This window comes from Neoarius graeffei, chromosome 20 (assembly GCF_027579695.1).
Source record: "Neoarius graeffei isolate fNeoGra1 chromosome 20, fNeoGra1.pri, whole genome shotgun sequence".
In the NCBI taxonomy this organism is placed as follows: domain Eukaryota; kingdom Metazoa; phylum Chordata; class Actinopteri; order Siluriformes; family Ariidae; genus Neoarius; species Neoarius graeffei.
In genome coordinates, this window is record NC_083588.1 from 23,691,740 (window position 1) to 23,708,636 (window position 16,897).

General features: G+C 48.9%; 1 protein-coding gene across 1 annotated transcript in view; it reads left to right on the forward strand.

Annotated features, from left to right (window-relative positions):
- The window catches only part of cfap70 (cilia and flagella associated protein 70), a 134,467-nt gene that overhangs the window by 44,602 nt on the left and 72,968 nt on the right, over positions 1-16,897 (forward strand). The window contains exons 3-4 of the mRNA XM_060902388.1: positions 11,730-11,828; positions 11,972-12,057. Of these exons, the coding sequence (XP_060758371.1) occupies positions 11,730-11,828; positions 11,972-12,057 (185 nt within the window). The remainder of the gene's footprint in view (positions 1-11,729; positions 11,829-11,971; positions 12,058-16,897) is intronic.

Consider the following 16,897-nt stretch of genomic DNA (forward strand, 5'->3'; position numbering starts at 1 on the left):
ACAATAACAAACGCTAGAGAGAAAAACCATGAGAAGCATAAGAGGCACAGAACTGGCTAGAGTAACAAGTGAGACATTCTGGCAAGGTCCCTGTCTGAGAACGGCGTTTATATACACAGCAGAAAAAAAAAACAGGACGTGAATGCAGGCAAGATGGAATTGGACTGGAGACCACAGGTTTAGATAGATAGATTAGATAGACAGATTAGATAAAACTTTATTGATCCCTTTGCGAGGGTTCCCTCAGGGAAATTAAGATTCCAGCAGCATCATTACAGATAAACAGAGAAAAGAAATAGAGGAAAACTTCTAGATAAAATAAAATAAATTAAGTATTTACATATACAAATATAAAAAGAATAAGATATAGGGAAGAGAGGAAGGGGGAGGAGGAAAAATCTCATCTCATTATCTCTAGCCACTTTATCCTGTTCTACAGGGTCGCAGGCAAGCTGGAGCCTATCCCAGCTGACTACGGGTGAAAGGCGGGGTACACCCTGGACAAGTCGCCAGGTCATCACAGGGCTGACACATAGACACAGAAAACCATTCACACTCACATTCACACCTACGGTCAATTTAGAGCCACCAGTTAGCCTAACCTGCATGTCTTTGGACTGTGGGGGAAACCGGAGCACCTGGAGGAAACCCACGCGGACACGGGGAGAACATGCAAACTCCGCACAGAAAGGTCCTTGCTGGCCATGGGGCTCGAACCCGGACCTTCTTGCTGTGAGGTGACAGCGCTAACCACTACACCACCGTGCCGCCAGGAGGAAAAATAAAAAATTTGAAAAAAATTTTTAAAAAAGGGGGGGGGAGAAGGGGGGGATGGCAGGAGAGATATTGTACTTAATATTGCACATTATATTGCACATTGTCCGGTATTGCTTATTGTTAGGCTAGGCTACTGCTCCTTCCCGTCCTCTGTCCTCCTGTTACCCTCCTCCCCCCCCGGGGAGGAGTTGTACAGTCTGATGGCATGAGGGACAAAGGAGTTTTTGAGTCTGTTTGTCCTGCACTTCGGAAGGAGCATTCTGTCACTGAACAGACTCCTCTGGTTGCTGATGACGGTGTGCAGAGGGTGACTGGCATCGTCCATGATGTTCAATAGTTTGTCCACAGACCTCTTCTCTGCCACCATCACCAGAGAGTCTAGCTTCATGCCGACCACAGAGCCGGCCCACCTGATCAGTTTGTCCAGCCTGGATGTGTCCAGCTTGCTGTCCAGCCACAGCCCAAGGTACTTGTAGGAATCCACAGCCTCCACCTTGACTCCCTCGATCAGAACTGGTCGTGACCTTGGTCTGGACCTCCCAAAGTCAATGACCAGCTCCTTGGTCTTCGAGGTGTTGAGCTGCAGATGGTTCCTGTTGCATCACACAGCAAAGTCCCTCACCAGGCTCCTATACTCCTCCTCTCTGTCGTCACTGATGTACCCAGCGATGGCTGTGTCATCGGCAAACTTCTGAATGTGACACAGCTCAGAGTTGTAGCAGAAGTCCGCAGTGTACAGGGTGAAGAGAAGAGGGGCCAGCACCGTGCCCTGGGGTGCTCCGGTGCTGCTAATCAGCATCAGACGTGATGTCCTTCAGCCTGATGTACTGTGGCCTGTCGGTGAGGTAGCTGGAGAGCCAGGTGACCAGGCAGGGGTCCACTCACATCCTGTTCAGTTTGAGCTGTGATACGTGAAAGGTGGGGTAAACATGTCGCATGGTGAGTGGTAATGCCAGTCTAATGGAACATGGGTTGATTACCTTCTTGATGGGAAAGGGTCCAAGGAGCCTGGGTGCTAGCTTGCGGGAGATGGTTCTAAGTGGCAGGTGGCACATGGAGAGCATGACTTGTTGTCCTACCTGGTAGGTGGGTGCCTTGGAGCAGCGTTTGTTGGCCTGCCTCTTGGATGCGAGGGCGGAGCGAATGAGTCTTCTCCGGGCCAATGCTCATGTCCTCCTGCAGCGACGTATAAATTGCTGGGCTGAGAGTATGGCGACCTTCTTCTCTTGGCTGGGGAACAGTGGTGGTTGGTAACCTAGGGAGCACTGGAATGGAGAGAGACCTGTGGCTGAGGAAGGGAGAGTGTTATGAACATATTCAATCCAAGGTAGGTACTTACTCCAAGAACACCTGAGTGCTACCTCCAAAGCTTGGTTCGCCCATTCTGCCTGGCCATTGGTTTGTGGGTGGAAGCCTGAGGAGAGACTACAGGTGGCCCCGAGGAGTTTGCAGAAGGCCCTCCAGAATTGTGCAGTGAACTGAGGACCCCGGTCAGAAACGATGTCAGTGGGCAGTCCATGTAGACAGAAAATGTGCTGGATGAGTAGTTCAGTGGTTTCTTTGGCTGAGGGGAGCTTGGGCAGAGGGATGAAATGAATGGTCTTAGAGAAACAGTCAATAACAGTGAGGATGCATGTGTTGCCACCTGAGTTGGGGAGTCCTGTGACGAAGTCCAGGGCGATGTGAGACCAAGGTTGATGCGGAGTCGGGAAGGGTCTTAGCAAGCCGGCAGGGGGTCGATTGGCTGTCTTGTTCCAGGAGCATGTGTCGCAGGCTGCCACAAACTCCTGAACGTCTTCCTTGATGGATGGCCACCAGAAGCACTGCTGGATGAGTGCCAGGGTTCAGGCAGCTCCCGGATGACAGGCCAGCTTGGAGCCATGACCCTACTGCAGCACCTGGGTTTGCACAGGACAGGGAACAAACAGATGATTACATGGAATGTCGGAGTTACCTTCTCCACGGTCCTGCTCCAGGGCCTTCTGCACTAGTGTCTCAACCTCAAGTACAGCAGCCCCCACCAGGCAGCGTGGAGGGAGGATGGTTACAGGCATTTTGGACTCCTCCTGGCAGAAAAAGAACATCCTGAACAGGGCATCGGGTTTGCCGTTCTTGGAGCCTGGGCGGTAGGAGAGCGTGAATTTGAACCGGGAGAAGAAGAGAGACCATCGGGCTTGTCGAGAATTGAGGCGTTTGGCGGACTTGAGGTACTCCAGGTTTTTATGGTCGGTCCAGACTAGGAAGGGAAGATCAGACCCCTTGAGCCAGTGCCTCCATTTCTCCAAGGCTAGTTTCACAGCCAGTAGCTCTGTCACCGATGTCGTAGTTACGTTCGGCTGGGGACAGCCAGCAGGAGAAGAAGGAGCACAGGTGGACCTTGTTGTCACTGGCTCTCTCTGGGAGAGAATGGCTCCGACCCCTGACTTGGAAGCGGTGACCTCAACGATAAACTGCTTGGTTGGATTGGGTATGATGAGAATGGGTGCTGTAGTAAACCTGCGCTTGAGCATGGAAAAGGCTTTCTCCACTTCCTCCCCCCACTTGAACTGGGTCTTGGTCGAGGTCAGGGCTGAGAGAGGTCCGGCCACCGTGCTGAAGTCACTGATGAAGTGCCTGTAGAAGTTGGCAAACCCCAGGAAGCGCTGAAGCTCTTGTCTTGAAGATGGGGTGGGCCAGTCAGCGACTGCCTCCAGCTTGAGGGGGTCCATCTGAATCTTCACCGGAGAGATGATGAACCCCAGGAATGAGACAGAGCTTTGGTGGAACTCGCTTTTCTCCGCCTTGACGAACAGCTTGTTTTCTAGCAGGCATTGGAGGACCTGCCGGACGTGACCCCGATGTTCCTCCAGGGAGCGAGAGAAAATCAGGATGTCATCCAGGTACATGAAGACAAAGGTGTTAAGGAAGTCCCTCAAGACGTCGTTAACTAGTGCCTGGAAGACCGCGGGCATGTTGGTCAGGCCGAAAGGGACCACGAGGTACTCGTAGTGGCCTGTGGTGGTGTTAAAGCCCATCTTCCACTCATCCCCTTCCCTGATCCTAATGAGATGGTAGGCATTGCGTAAGTACAGTTTAGTAAACACTTTGGCTCCCTGGAGTAGTTCGAAGGCCATGGTCATGAGCAGTAGTGGATAACGATTCTTGATTGTGATAGCATTGAGACCCCGATAGTCAATGCAGGGCGGAGTGACTTGTCCTTCTTTTCAACAAAGAAGAACCCCGCCCCCTGCTGGGGAGGAGGAAGGGCGGATGATCCCAGCTGCCAGCGACTCGGTGATGTATTTTTCCATGGCTTGTCTTTCGGCAGGAGAAAGAGAGTAGAGGCGTCCTTTGGGTGGTGCTGTCCCCAGCAGGAGGTCGATACCACAGTCGTAGGGTCTGTGAGGAGGGGGGGACACTGTTTGGGTCTTACTGAAAACTAGCTTAAGGTCCAGTATTCCAGAGGCACATGAGAGAGGTCGGGAAACTCGCTGGCTGAGGGCTGTGGTGGTTTGGTGGGAGGCAGAGCGGAGTTCAGGCAGGAGGCCAGGCAGGAAGGACTCCAGCCTTGGATGGTGTTATTAGTCCAATTTAAGTGAGGGTTGTGCTGCGTCAGCCAAGGTAGTCCTAGAATGACAGGAATGTGAGGGTCGTTCATGACGTGAAATTGAATATTTTTGGAGTGATTACCTGAAATCCTTAAGGTGAGTGGGGTGGTAAGGTGGGTGATGGTGGTCAAGCCAGTGCCATTGAGTGTCAGGATGGTGAGAGGGACCTCGAGGGCGAGTAACAGGATTCCGAGATCCTTGGCGGTGGTGGAGTAGATCAGGTTCCTGTCCACCCCTGAGTCGACAAGTGCCTGAAGATGGTGATGGCGGTTGTTGTGGGTGATGATAACAGGGAGCAACAGTCGGTCAGCAGGGGACTGGTTCCGAGCATTGCCCACCAGGGCCCCTCGATTCACTGGTGGGCTCGTCCTTTTAGCGGCCAAGCTTGGCAGATGTGTCCTTGCTGACCGCAGTAGAAGCAGGCCCCCTTGCTCCGCTGGCACAGTCGTTCCTCCGCTGACACCCATACCTGATCTACCCGCATAGGTTCGACGGACGAGGCAGAAGGTGGAGAGGAGGTGAAGCTGGGGCGGTTCTTCTCTCTCCTCTGTTGTTGAATCCAAGCATCGATGCGATTGGCCAGGTCCATGAGGCTGGAGAGGTCGGACGGCAGTTCCCGAGAGACTAGTTCATCCTTAATGGTGTTGGACAGGCCATGTAGGAACGCGTTGACCTGGGCACTCTTGTTCCAACCGCATGATGCTGCCAACGTCCGGAACTCGATGGCATAATACGAAGTAGATCAGGACCCCTGCCGCAGCTCCATGAGCTCCCTAGCCGCCTCCCAGCCGGACAGAGAACAGTCAAATGTGTTCGCCTCATTTCCTTGGAAAATTCTTTGAAGCTGGAACAAAAGGATGCATCGGCGTCCCAGACCGCTGTTCCCCATTCCCTGGCCTTGCTGGTGAGGAGCGTGATGGTATAGGCTACCCGGGAGCGTTCTGTGGGGAAGGCCAGAGGTTGTAGCTCCAAGATCAGTGAACATTGAGACAGAAAAGATCTGCAGGTACCTGGTTCTCCACTGTAGGGCTGAGGCGAAGGGAGTCTCGGTTCATGGAGAGCGGCAGTGGCAGGAGGTGAAGGATGCGGCTGGGCAGGGGTAGGCACGGCTTGGGAGTGCTGGAGTTGCGTGGCTAGAAGGTTGAGTGAATTGGACAGGGTGGAGAGGTTCTGGGTAATCTGTTGGAGCTCCTGTTGGTGGGTCCCGAGGAGAGCTCCTTGCTGCTGTGTAGCCGTTCTCAGCTGGGTCAGTTCTGCTGGATCCATGTTGGCCAGAAAGTACTATTAAGGGTGGCGAGATGAGGTGCGAGATTAGGATCCAGAAGCAGAACACAGACAGTAATCCAATAAATAAGGTGATTTAATCCAGGGAAAAGGGTGTGGCAAAAAGGTAAATAAACAGGATGAAAAAACAAATAGCAAAATAGTCCAGGTACAAAGAGACAAAAAACTTTGACAAAACAATGAGGCAGGCAAGGACAAAAAACACTAGTGCAAAAAAAAAAACATGAACAAGAAAAAACACTTAGTGCAAAAAGCCATAAACAAGAACAAATGCTAGAGAGAAAAACCATGAGAAGCATAAGAGGCACAGAACTGGCTAGAGTAACAAGCGATATGTTCTGGCAAGGTCCCTGTCTGAGAACGGCGTTTATATACACAGCAGAAAAAAAACAGGAAGCGAATGCAGGCAAGATGGAATTCCCGTCCTGGATCCGGATTAGCGCTGACCTGGGAGATAAGTAATCTCCGGAGTGGAAGTCCGGGGCAGAGCATGACATTGACAAAATGACCTTCAGAGTTGAAAACAGATTTCTAGGCATTCCAGTGTGCAATATACCGAATGCTCAAAACTTGATCACAACTCTACAAGACACACTACAGTAAGGGTTTTTTCCATAATATAATAATTATTAACAGATAAGAGAATAGCTTTTTATTCCAGTCCTTAAATTCTGTGTCAATCTAATAGGCCTACCACTTCTTATTAAAAAATGTTTTAATAAACACAGATAACACATGCTATGAGACCAAACCAAGTACCTCCTTGATCTCTTTGGCTAAGAAGGCAACAGTCCAGTATAATACTAAGTTTATGGAGAAGAGAGTTCCTGAATAAATAGACTGTGGTACTGAAACTCTATGATTTGAAAAAAGGACAGTAACTGCAATGAGTAAACTTAATTATCCTATAACAGTGATCCATCCACATTGTTTTATTTGTCTCCTAATGTTGTTATAAATTTGATTCTTGATATTATTTTATTATAGTTCTAAATTTCAAAAAGACAAATGGTTTTGTTTTGGAACTTTTTTTATTTGCAATTTTTTTCAAGATTTTATTACTTCCTCTTTAATATGATTGTACTTCACCCAACTGACAGATAACAAAATTTGAATAAATAGATGTTATTTTGATACAGAAATCTTGTTTGTTTTTGTACATTTTAAATAATTTGTACAGGTATGTGTATCATTTAGCATCTTCCTGTAGCTTTGTGTATGTCATTCAAGGTTTAAAAAATTCTCCCTATTTTATGGGGTGAGTGTAGGGAGATCTCCCTCTTTTTCATTGAGCTTGGTTGGAGCATCTGCAAACTGGTGGATTATTTCAAAAGAAAGCATGATCCCCTTCATCTACAAAAGTCCACCTAAACATACCACTGTGTCTAGTCAGTGTCTCGAAGCTTCGTACATGGTCTCCCAAAGAATAGCTAAACTTGGGAGGCCACATACTATAGCCAAGACACTGATTTTGCCTGCAGCACAAGATATTTGCAGAATGATGCTGGGGGAAAGCGCCACTGCTAAACTTAGTGACATTCCACTATCCAATAACACTGTAGCTCGCAGGATCTCTGATTTGGCCAGTGATGTTAAGGAGCAACTGCTACAACTAGTTAGACGGAGTTCTTACTATGCATTGCATTTAGATGAGTCAACTGATATTGCTGGGCAGGCTCAGGTGCTTACAGGTGCTTATAAGGTTTGTGAAAGACAAGGGGATTGAAGAGGATGTTCTGTTTTGTCTTCCTCTTCAAACCCATACAACTGGGGAAGCAATCTTTCATCTTATTGACTTGTTTGTCAAAAATGCAGACTTGGTCTGGAAGAAGTGTGTTGGTATCTGTACCGATGGGGCATGATCACTGACAGGACATGAGAGCGGCCTAGTGACACGCCTTCAACAGGTAGATCCGTTAGCAAGATGGACTCATTGCATGATCCATCGCGAGGCACTTGCAGCTAAAAAAAATGCAGACACTCTTCCAGTCTGTGCTTCAACAGGCAGTTCAGATGATAAATTACATTAAGTCGCGTCCATTGAATTCAAGGTTATTCAGGGTCCTCTGTCAGGAAATGGGTTCTGGGCATGAACAGCTGCTCTTGCACACAGAGCTGATTTTCCAGAGGGAGAGTGTTACAGTGCTTGTATGAGCTGCGAGAAGGGGTGAAATTGTTTTTAACCGAAAGCAATTCAGAACTGCCCAAGCACCTCTGTGATTACCTGTGGCTAGCTTCCTTTTCGTATTTGGTCAACATATTTGACAGACTGAATAGTTTGAATCTGTCTTTGCAAGGCCGAGATTCCAATGTGTTGGTCCTTGCTGACAGAGTGGATGCTTTCATACAAAAATTTGTCCTCTGGCATGACCACATAATTGTCAGAAATTGTGACATGTTCCCCAGCCTCGCAGACTTCATCACTGAGGTATGTGGCAGTGATTTCTCCTCTATTTTTCAATCAGCTGCAGATCACCTGTCTGGGCTTAAGCAGCAGTTTGCAGGGGTGATAGCGTTCCGGCGCCGCGCCGGATTTCCGGCGTACCGTGGCTGGGGAAAAAAAAAATCTAGTTCGCCCATTGTCCTGTGTCATTCTGAGATGCGCAGATAGACAGTAAAGGGAATTCGCATGATATGGAACTAGTGGGAAAAAAGTGCCGTCACGGCACGAAGCCGTGACGGCACTTTTTTCCCACTAGTTCCATATCATGCGAATTCCCTTTACTGTCTATCTGCGCATCTCAGAATGACACAGGACAATGGGCGAACTAGATTTTTTTTTTTCCCCAGCCACGGTACGCCGGAAATCCGGCGCGGCGCCGGAACGCTATCACCCCTGAGTTTGTTTCTTATTTCAAGGACTACCGGTCATTTTCATGGGTTCGGGACCCATTTGTTTGCACCGCAAACGATTTCTCACTGCAAATGCAAGAGCAGCTTATTGAGCTGAAGAGTGACAGCAGGCTGAAGCACCTTTTTAGCACCTGTTCTCTTACATCCTTCTGGGTAACACTGATGTAGGAGTACCCCCAGCTCTGTGATGTTGCCTTAAAAATTCTCCTACCTTTTGCGTCAACATACTTGTGTGAGGCAGGCTTTTCAAAACTGACTGCGCTCAAAACTAAGTACCACAATTGCGCACAGATTGAGGATGACCTGAGGCTGTGTTTAATTAAATTGAGCCAAGAATTCGAGAACTCTCCCAAACAAAGCAGGCTCATGTGTCACACTGATACCCCTTTTCCACCAAATCAGTTCCAGGGCTGGTTTGGGGTCAGTGCTGGTGCTGGTTCACAACTCGTTCAACTTGCAAGCCAGCTGAGAACCAGCTTGCTTTTCCATCACTCGCGGTGCTAAGAGAAGACACGTCATTACGTCGCTGTATATGTCAGTTACATCGTTGTATACGTCATTACGTCACTGTATACATCAGTTACGTCGCTACGTTTGCATAAACCTTGGCGCGAATATCGAAGCAAAAACAACGCGGAAGAAGCAGCAGCAACAACAACAATAATAATAATGGATGACTTCGTGTTTGTACAGCTGCTGCTTCTCGTCGCTTAAAAATGGCGATCTTTCGCGGTCTTATTGTTGTCGGTCTTAACAACTCCGCCCCCCCTGCTGACGTAAGCGGTTCTTTCCTCTGGCCCAGCAGAGAGTTAGTGCTAGCCTGGAACCGGTTTTTCTGGCCCCAGAGCCAGTTCTTTGTCAGTGGAAACAGAAAACCTGGTTCCAAACTAAGCACTGGCCCCGAACCAGCCCTGGAACTGCTTTGGTGGAAAAGGGGCAACAGACGTTCGTTAACACTACCTCTGGTACTCCGGTTGAGTTTGTTTGTTCATTCATATGTTTTTGTTAGCAACTTTGCAGAAAAAAATGTACAGATGGATTTTCATGAAAATTTTACTGGGTACATGTCTTGGCCCAATGAAGAACTTAAATTTTGAAGGTGATCTGGAACCATGTCTGGATCCAGGAATTTTTTAAAGGATATAGGGCAAAATTAAACATTTTCAGTCTCGGACTGTTGTCTAACATTGTAATAATACAATAATACACAACAATAAAAAAAACAGCCCAATAATAATAATAATAATAATAGCTTGTCTATCTTTTTTTTTTTTGGGGGGGGGGGGGGCTCAAAGTACACTTGCTACAGTTGGGGGGGGCCCCAGATCGCAAATGTTTGAGAATCCCTGCCCTAAGGGGTTCCCCAGAGATGGAGGAGGGCTCTCCCCACTCTGTCATCATGACGTGGAGCTGACATGAACAGCCCTGGAACTAACTCCCCAGCCAACGTTGCGATGCAATTCCCCCATGACGTGCTACTGCAGGACCCACTGTGTTTCATTAATGTTTTAAACCCCAGCCAATTGGTTTCCAAGATCAGCAGATGGATGAGGCTTGGACTAAGCACCGCCTGTACACTATGCTTTTCTCCCCAGAAATTAATAGTGATGGGCATTAGCAGATATTTGTGTACATCATCGTACACACACTTAACCTTCACCAAACGTGCATTCCCCAGTGCCCTGCACTGAATCAGGCTTTGATGTATGGAGGTCTGATTACAACCTGAATCCACCAATGCCCGATGTGTACCCCCTTGGATACTCACTGGTATGCAATACATTCCAGCTCGATCAGGGGTGGCTTCTGGCATGTCGTGGATCCGGAACACTGCCCCCACCTCCATCACCTGGCACTGGTCCTGGAAGTGCCCAGGCTCTCTGCAGTGCCAGCACACCGGTCCAGGCCTCACTTCTGCACTGCTGGGGCAAGGAGCACTCACCTGTGGGGAAGACACAGAAACATAAGGGCAAGAGGGAGAAGGGGAACCACAGGCTCAGGGAGCTGGCTGCGGGGGAAATGGCCCCTGCTTCCGTGGTGCAGGGAGGGGATGGCAGGGAGGGAAGGAACAAGAGGAGGGGGGCACAGAACAAGAGAGCCAGAGACAGAGAAAGAGAAAATGATGCTGGATGTCTGCTTGCCACTGAAACTGCTGCCAGATGGTCTTCTGCCAGCTCAATGGCCCCATCCAGTGATGCCAGGCAGTGGCACTGGACCCATTCCACTGTCCCCCTTGGCAGCCAAGTGATGAATTGCTCCAGTGCCACCGCATTGATGACTGACTCCCTTGACGTCGTGGTCCTCTGCTGTCAACCACCATCGGCAGGTGTCCCGCAGCTGTTGACCATAGGCGAAGGGCAGTCTAACCTCCTTCAGCATCAGGGCATGGAAGCACTGCCGATGTTGCTCTGGGGAGTGACTGAATTGCTGGAGGATTTCATGCTTCAGGTCTGCATACATCAGCCAGTTCTCCACGGGCAGTTGCTGAGCTGCGAGCTGCACTTTAGGAGCAGTAACAGGCAGGCCACTCGCTGCTCGTCCGGCCACCCCCACGCCTCTGCGGATCGCTCGAACAGCTCCATGAATGCCTCGGGGTCATCGTGCTTCCCTATTTTTGTGAGGGTGATGTGTGGGAATCCCACAGACTCCGGGGCTGGTGTCTGTGTCATCACTGGGTGATGAGATGCAGGAGCACATCTTGTTGGGCCTGCAGCAGAACGTTGAAGTGCTGCTTCTGCTCCATCCTCATTGCGACCAGCAACTGGTGCTGGTTCTATTGGGTGGCGGCAAGGCCATGGACCAGCTCTCTGAATGGGGAAGACTCCATGGTGATGGTTCTTTTTCAGCATCCCGGCTTTCAGCATCAGTGTAACATTTCCATGAATCACAGGCAGGCAGGATCAAGTTCACGTTCAGTTTTATTTCAAAACCACAAATCAAACAAAAACACACTTTTCAGCTGGCTTAACTAAATTATTGGGAAGTAATGCACTGGCATGACTTCAGCCCTGGGAAATTGATCACTTTCTGCTCCTCTCCCCCTTTTATCTGCTCCCTCTCACTGCACACAAATGCACACAGACAGCACATTAATTCACAACAGTTGCTTCCACTTTGCCACTCACCTTTGCTCTCCATTCACAAACTGGTGCTTGACCACACCACTACTGCCACACTCTGCTTGGAGTAAAGTCTAATTGAAACTTCTCTATCTTTGTGACTCATTAGTAACCCTGTTTGAGATCCTCCCAAAAGAAAAAAAGAAAAAAGAGGAGAAGACTTTTGTCTTGGGCCAGGCTGTTGTGGACCTGCTTCCTCTGTTGCATGGTGAGATCTCAGCATTTGCTTTGTTCATTCATACATGTGAAGTAAAAAATAGACAGTAGCCAATTAATGCAGATATGACGATAACTGAGAGCCTGGGGTAAAATGGTTTCCTTTGTGAAGTTTCTGACCTATTTGAATTTTAGGGCAGTGTAGCTTCTCCTCCATTGTGGTGGTTCACCCAGCAAATGGATCACCCAATGCAACTGTCTTGCAGAATGGAGGAATTAAGGTAAGGGCACAGCAACATATAATTCTTCTTTAATAGATTTGTTGAAAGAATTGCACAGCAATTTGAAGTACCATTAGACAGTCTGTTTATTAGCAGAAAATATATAAGGAACATGCAATACACTCTTGTGCTTATTATTCTTTCTGGTTTCTTCACTGAAACTTGTTAAAATTACACAGAGCTATGACTTTTTACATGAAGTTTAATATACAGTATAATTAATTAACAGTGGTATACTGTGGTAACTCCTGGTAGAAGTAGTAAAACAGAATATGGCAGTGTATATATGAAAATATCACGGTGATTTACTGGACAAGTGCACTCGAGTATACAGAGAGGATATTACACGGTCATGCAAAGATATGAAGTTTATCTTCGAGTGGTGATGTATTTTCTAGCACAAGATAAACTGGGCTTCAGTAACACCTCAGCAGTGCCACAGGCTGATCGCCTCCATGCCACGCCACACTGATGCAGTAATTCGTGGTAAAGAAACCCCAACCAAGTACTGAGTGTATAAATGACCATATTTTTCAGAAGTTGGACATTTCTGTATTGTAAATCCTTTTTTGATTGATCTGAGGAAATATTCTAATAATTTGAGATATTGGATTTCTGTTTTTCATGAGCTATGAGCTATAATCATCAAAAGTAAAACAAAAAAGTGCTTGAAATATTTCACTTTACATGTAATGAATATAGAATATATGAAAGTTTACCTTTTTGAATTAAATTACAAAAAACAAGAACTTTTTCACAATATTATAATTGTTTGAGATGTACTAGTGTTTTAATGGGTGTTCATAGTACAAACTATATTAAGGTTTGCCCACTGAAATACTGTCTGATCTTAAGTTCCTTATCAGATTTTTATATATTACTAATGGTTAAAAAATGTGATCTAATTTATGATCTAATGTGACCTAATTTTTGTGAGGTTCCCATAAAATTTTTATGGGTGAGTCTGAATGTTAAATGTACACTACCATTCAAAAGTTTGGGGTCACTTTGAAATTTCCTTATTTTTGAAAGAAAAGCACTGTTCTTTTCAATGAAGATCACTTTAAACTAATCAGAAATACACTCTATACATTGCTAATGTGGTAAATGACTATTCTAGCTAAATTCTACTAAATGTCTGGTTTTTGGTGCAATATCTCCATAGGTGTATAGAGGCCCATTTCCAGCAACTATCACTCCAGTGTTCTAATGGTACAATGTGTTTGCTCATTGCCTCAGAAGGCTAATGGATGATTAGAAAACCCTTGTACAATCATGTTAGCACAGCTGAAAACAGTTTAGCTCTTTAGAGAAGCTATAAAACTGACCCTCCTTTGAGCAGATTGAGTTTCTGGAGCATCACATTTGTGGGGTCGATTAAATGCTCGAAATGGCCAGAAAAATGTCTTGACTATATTTTCTATTCATTTTACAACTTATGGTGGTAAATAAAAGTGTGACTTTTCATGGAAAACACAAAATTGTCTGGGTGACCCCAAACTTTTGAACGGTAGTGTACATTGCATTCTAGTATCCTTTTTGGAAGTCCTATAACATTCTGTGGCTTTTCTGGGAATTTTATTGGGCTCACGTGTATTTGGTGTGATTCCCAAATATCTTAGGGGTTTAGGTGTCTGTTTTTACAAGCTAAGTGGGAGAACTATGAATTTTCGCAGGGTCCGATATATAGCTTAGGACATTCCCATGAACTACTATTGATAACCTATGGATTACAAAAAAAAAAAAAAATTGGAATTTTGGATAAGTGAGTGTCCATCACTTTTGTAATGATGTACATTTCTGCTTACTGGTCAGTCTATCTCCCTTCATTTCCTGTGATCATTAGTTGTGTGTATGTGTATGTGTGCGGCACCGATCTCCATTTTGGTAGCCCTCGGCCTCGCCTAGGGTTAGAGTGGGGGGCTAGTCCTCTGGTAACCGCAAGAGTTTGACTTCCCCCACTCGCATCTGTATTCCAGCATGTCTTGCCAGATGGTAGTTGTGGCAGTTCGTATGGGTGGGTGGAACACAGAAGGATGGCAGGCCAGAACTGAGTTCACAAAACTCTTTTATTTTCACTTTTCAGTGGAAATTTGACTCTCCCAGCCACACACACATGCACAAACACAAGTCGTCTGGTTGGGGAGAGAGCTTCCTCTGCTCTCGCTCTCTGTCCTTAAATAGGGCACGGTCACTGGGGAAGACACACAAACACATTAATTAACATCAGGTGCAGTGATTCTGCCACTTACCTTCCCTGACTCCGCCCTCCGGTCACAGACCGACGCTTGACCACGCCCCCGCTGCCACATACCTACCCCCACCGCCTGACTCAGGCCGGGCAGCTGTCCGGCCTGCAGCCAACTCCCCCCCCCGACGGGAGAGGAAGTCCGCCATGACCATCTGTGCTCCCGGCCTGTGGGTCACCTTGAAGTTAAAGGGTTAGAGTGCCAGATACCAACGGGTGATCTGCGCGTTGGCATCCTTCATGCGGTGGAGCCACTGGAGGGGCGCGTGGTCCGAACAGAGGGTGAAAGGGCGTCCCAGCAGGTAGTAACGGAGGGCGAGGACCGCCCACTTGATTGCTAGGCACTCCTTTTCAATGGTGCTGTAGCGCCCCTCACGCACCAACAGCTTTCTACTGATATACAGCACTGGGCGATCCTCCCCCTCCATCTCCTGGGACAAAACCGCCCCCAGCCCTCTGTCTGACGCATCCGTCTGTGACATAAAGGGGAGAGAAAAGTCAGGGGAGTGTAAAAGTGGCCCCACACACAGTGCAGCCTTTACCTCAGAAAAAGCCCGCTGGCATTGCTCCGTCCACTGGACCGGATCTGGTGCCCCCTTTTTAGTCAGATCAGTCAGCGGGCTGGTGACGTCCGAATAATTAGGTATAAACCTACGATGATAACCAGCCAGCCCCGGGAACTGTCTCGCCCCCTTTTTGATCTTGGGCCTTGGGCAGGCCGCAATTGCTGCTGTCTTGCACCAGGCTTGGTGGATTGAGGTCTGATTACAACCAGAATCCACCAACGCCTAATATGTATCCCCTTGGACACTCACCGGTACGTGATATGCTCCAGCCCGATCGAGGGCGGCTCCTGGCGTGTCGGGGATCCGAACCACCGCACCCACCTCCATTACCGAGCACTGCTGTTGGAGGTGGCCCGGCTCCCTGCAGCGCCAGCAAACCGGCCCGGGCTTCCTCTCCGCACTAGTGCTCTGGGGCTCACTCACCTGAGGGGGGGGAGAGACAGACACAGAAGGGAGAAACGGGGGGGCACCACAGGTGAGGCGGGCCGGCTGGGGTGGCGCCGGCCCCCGCCTCCGTAGTGGGGGAACAGGGTGAAGATGAGACACAGGAGGAGGGGGAGAGAGAGAGGAGAGGAGAGAAGAGGTTGTCTGCTGTCCTGCCGTTGGGACAGCTGCCAAATGGTCCTCCGCCAGCTCGATTGCCTGATCCAGCGACACCGGACGGTGGCACTGGACCCACTCTGCGGTTCCTGCTGGTAAGCGCGCGATGAACTGCTCCAGTACCACTGGGTTGATGATTCCCTCGGCGTTGCGGTTGTCGGCCCTCAACCACCGCCAGCAGGCGTCCCGGAGTTGCTGGCCAAACGCGAACGGCTGGCCGACTTCCTCCAAGCGCAAAGCGCGGAAGCGCTGTCGTTGTTGCTCGGGGGTGCGCCCCACATGCTGGAGGATGGCCCGGCGAAGGTCCGCGTAAGCCAGCCGGCGGTCGGCAGGGAGCTGTAGCGCGGCCAGCTGCGCCTCTCCCTTTAGCAGGGGGAGGAGGCGCGCCTTTCCACCGGCCACCCCGAGGTCTGTGCTACCTGCTCAAAGAGCGTGAGGAAGGCCTCGGGGTCGTCCTGCAGGCCCATCTTCGTTAGGGTGAGGGGGGAAGGGCCCGCGGCGGTGGAGTTGGTGGACCCCGCCGACGCGAGGAGGTGCTGGAACGCCTGTCGATCTTCCTGCTGAGCCAACACCAGGGCCTCGAACTGTTGTTCCTGCTCCTTCTGGAGGGCGACTAGCACCTGGTGCTGGCTTTGCTGGGCCGTGGCGAGGGCATGGACCAGGTTGGCGAAAGGGGAGGACTCCATGGGGCTGTTCTGCTTCTGCGCTCCAAGTCCCGGGTTTCGGCACCACTGTGGCAGTTCGTATGGGTGGGTGGAGCACAGAAGGACGGCAGGCCAGAACTGAGTTCACAAAACTCTATTTTCACTTTTCAGTGGAAATTTGACTCTCCCAGCCACACACGCACGCACAAACAAGTCGTCTGGTTGGGGAGAGAGCTCCCTCTGCTCTCGCTCCCTAAATAGGACGCGGTCACTGGGGAAGACACACAAACACATTAACATCAGGTGCAGTGATTCTGCCACTTACCTTCCCTGACTCCGCCCTCTGGTCACAGACTGACACTTGACCACGCCCCCGCAGTAGTAGGTACCATTTTTATGATGGTCTTTGGTATGACCCGACCGTGAGTAGAACTTGCGATCTCCAGGTCGAGAGTTGGACATGCTAACCACTAGGCTAACCCATAGTATTAGCTGTGTGTAGTGACTGATAAAATAAAGTTGAGGTTACAGGTGGGGAACATGAGGTAAGAACCTCTTCAGTGTTGTAGAGCCCCTGCTTGTCCGAAGCCAGTTGAGAAAAATTTATCAATAACCTCCCTCTGGATGGAGACCCTGGGGCAGAGCCAGGGGCTGCTGCATAGATTATATCTTATAGTTGGCTTGGGAATGTTTGTAGGATCTCCAGGAAGAGTTGGAATCTGTAACCAGGAATGGAGAAGTCTGATCAGGAAAAGTGGAAGGAAAATGTATTAAAAATGAAT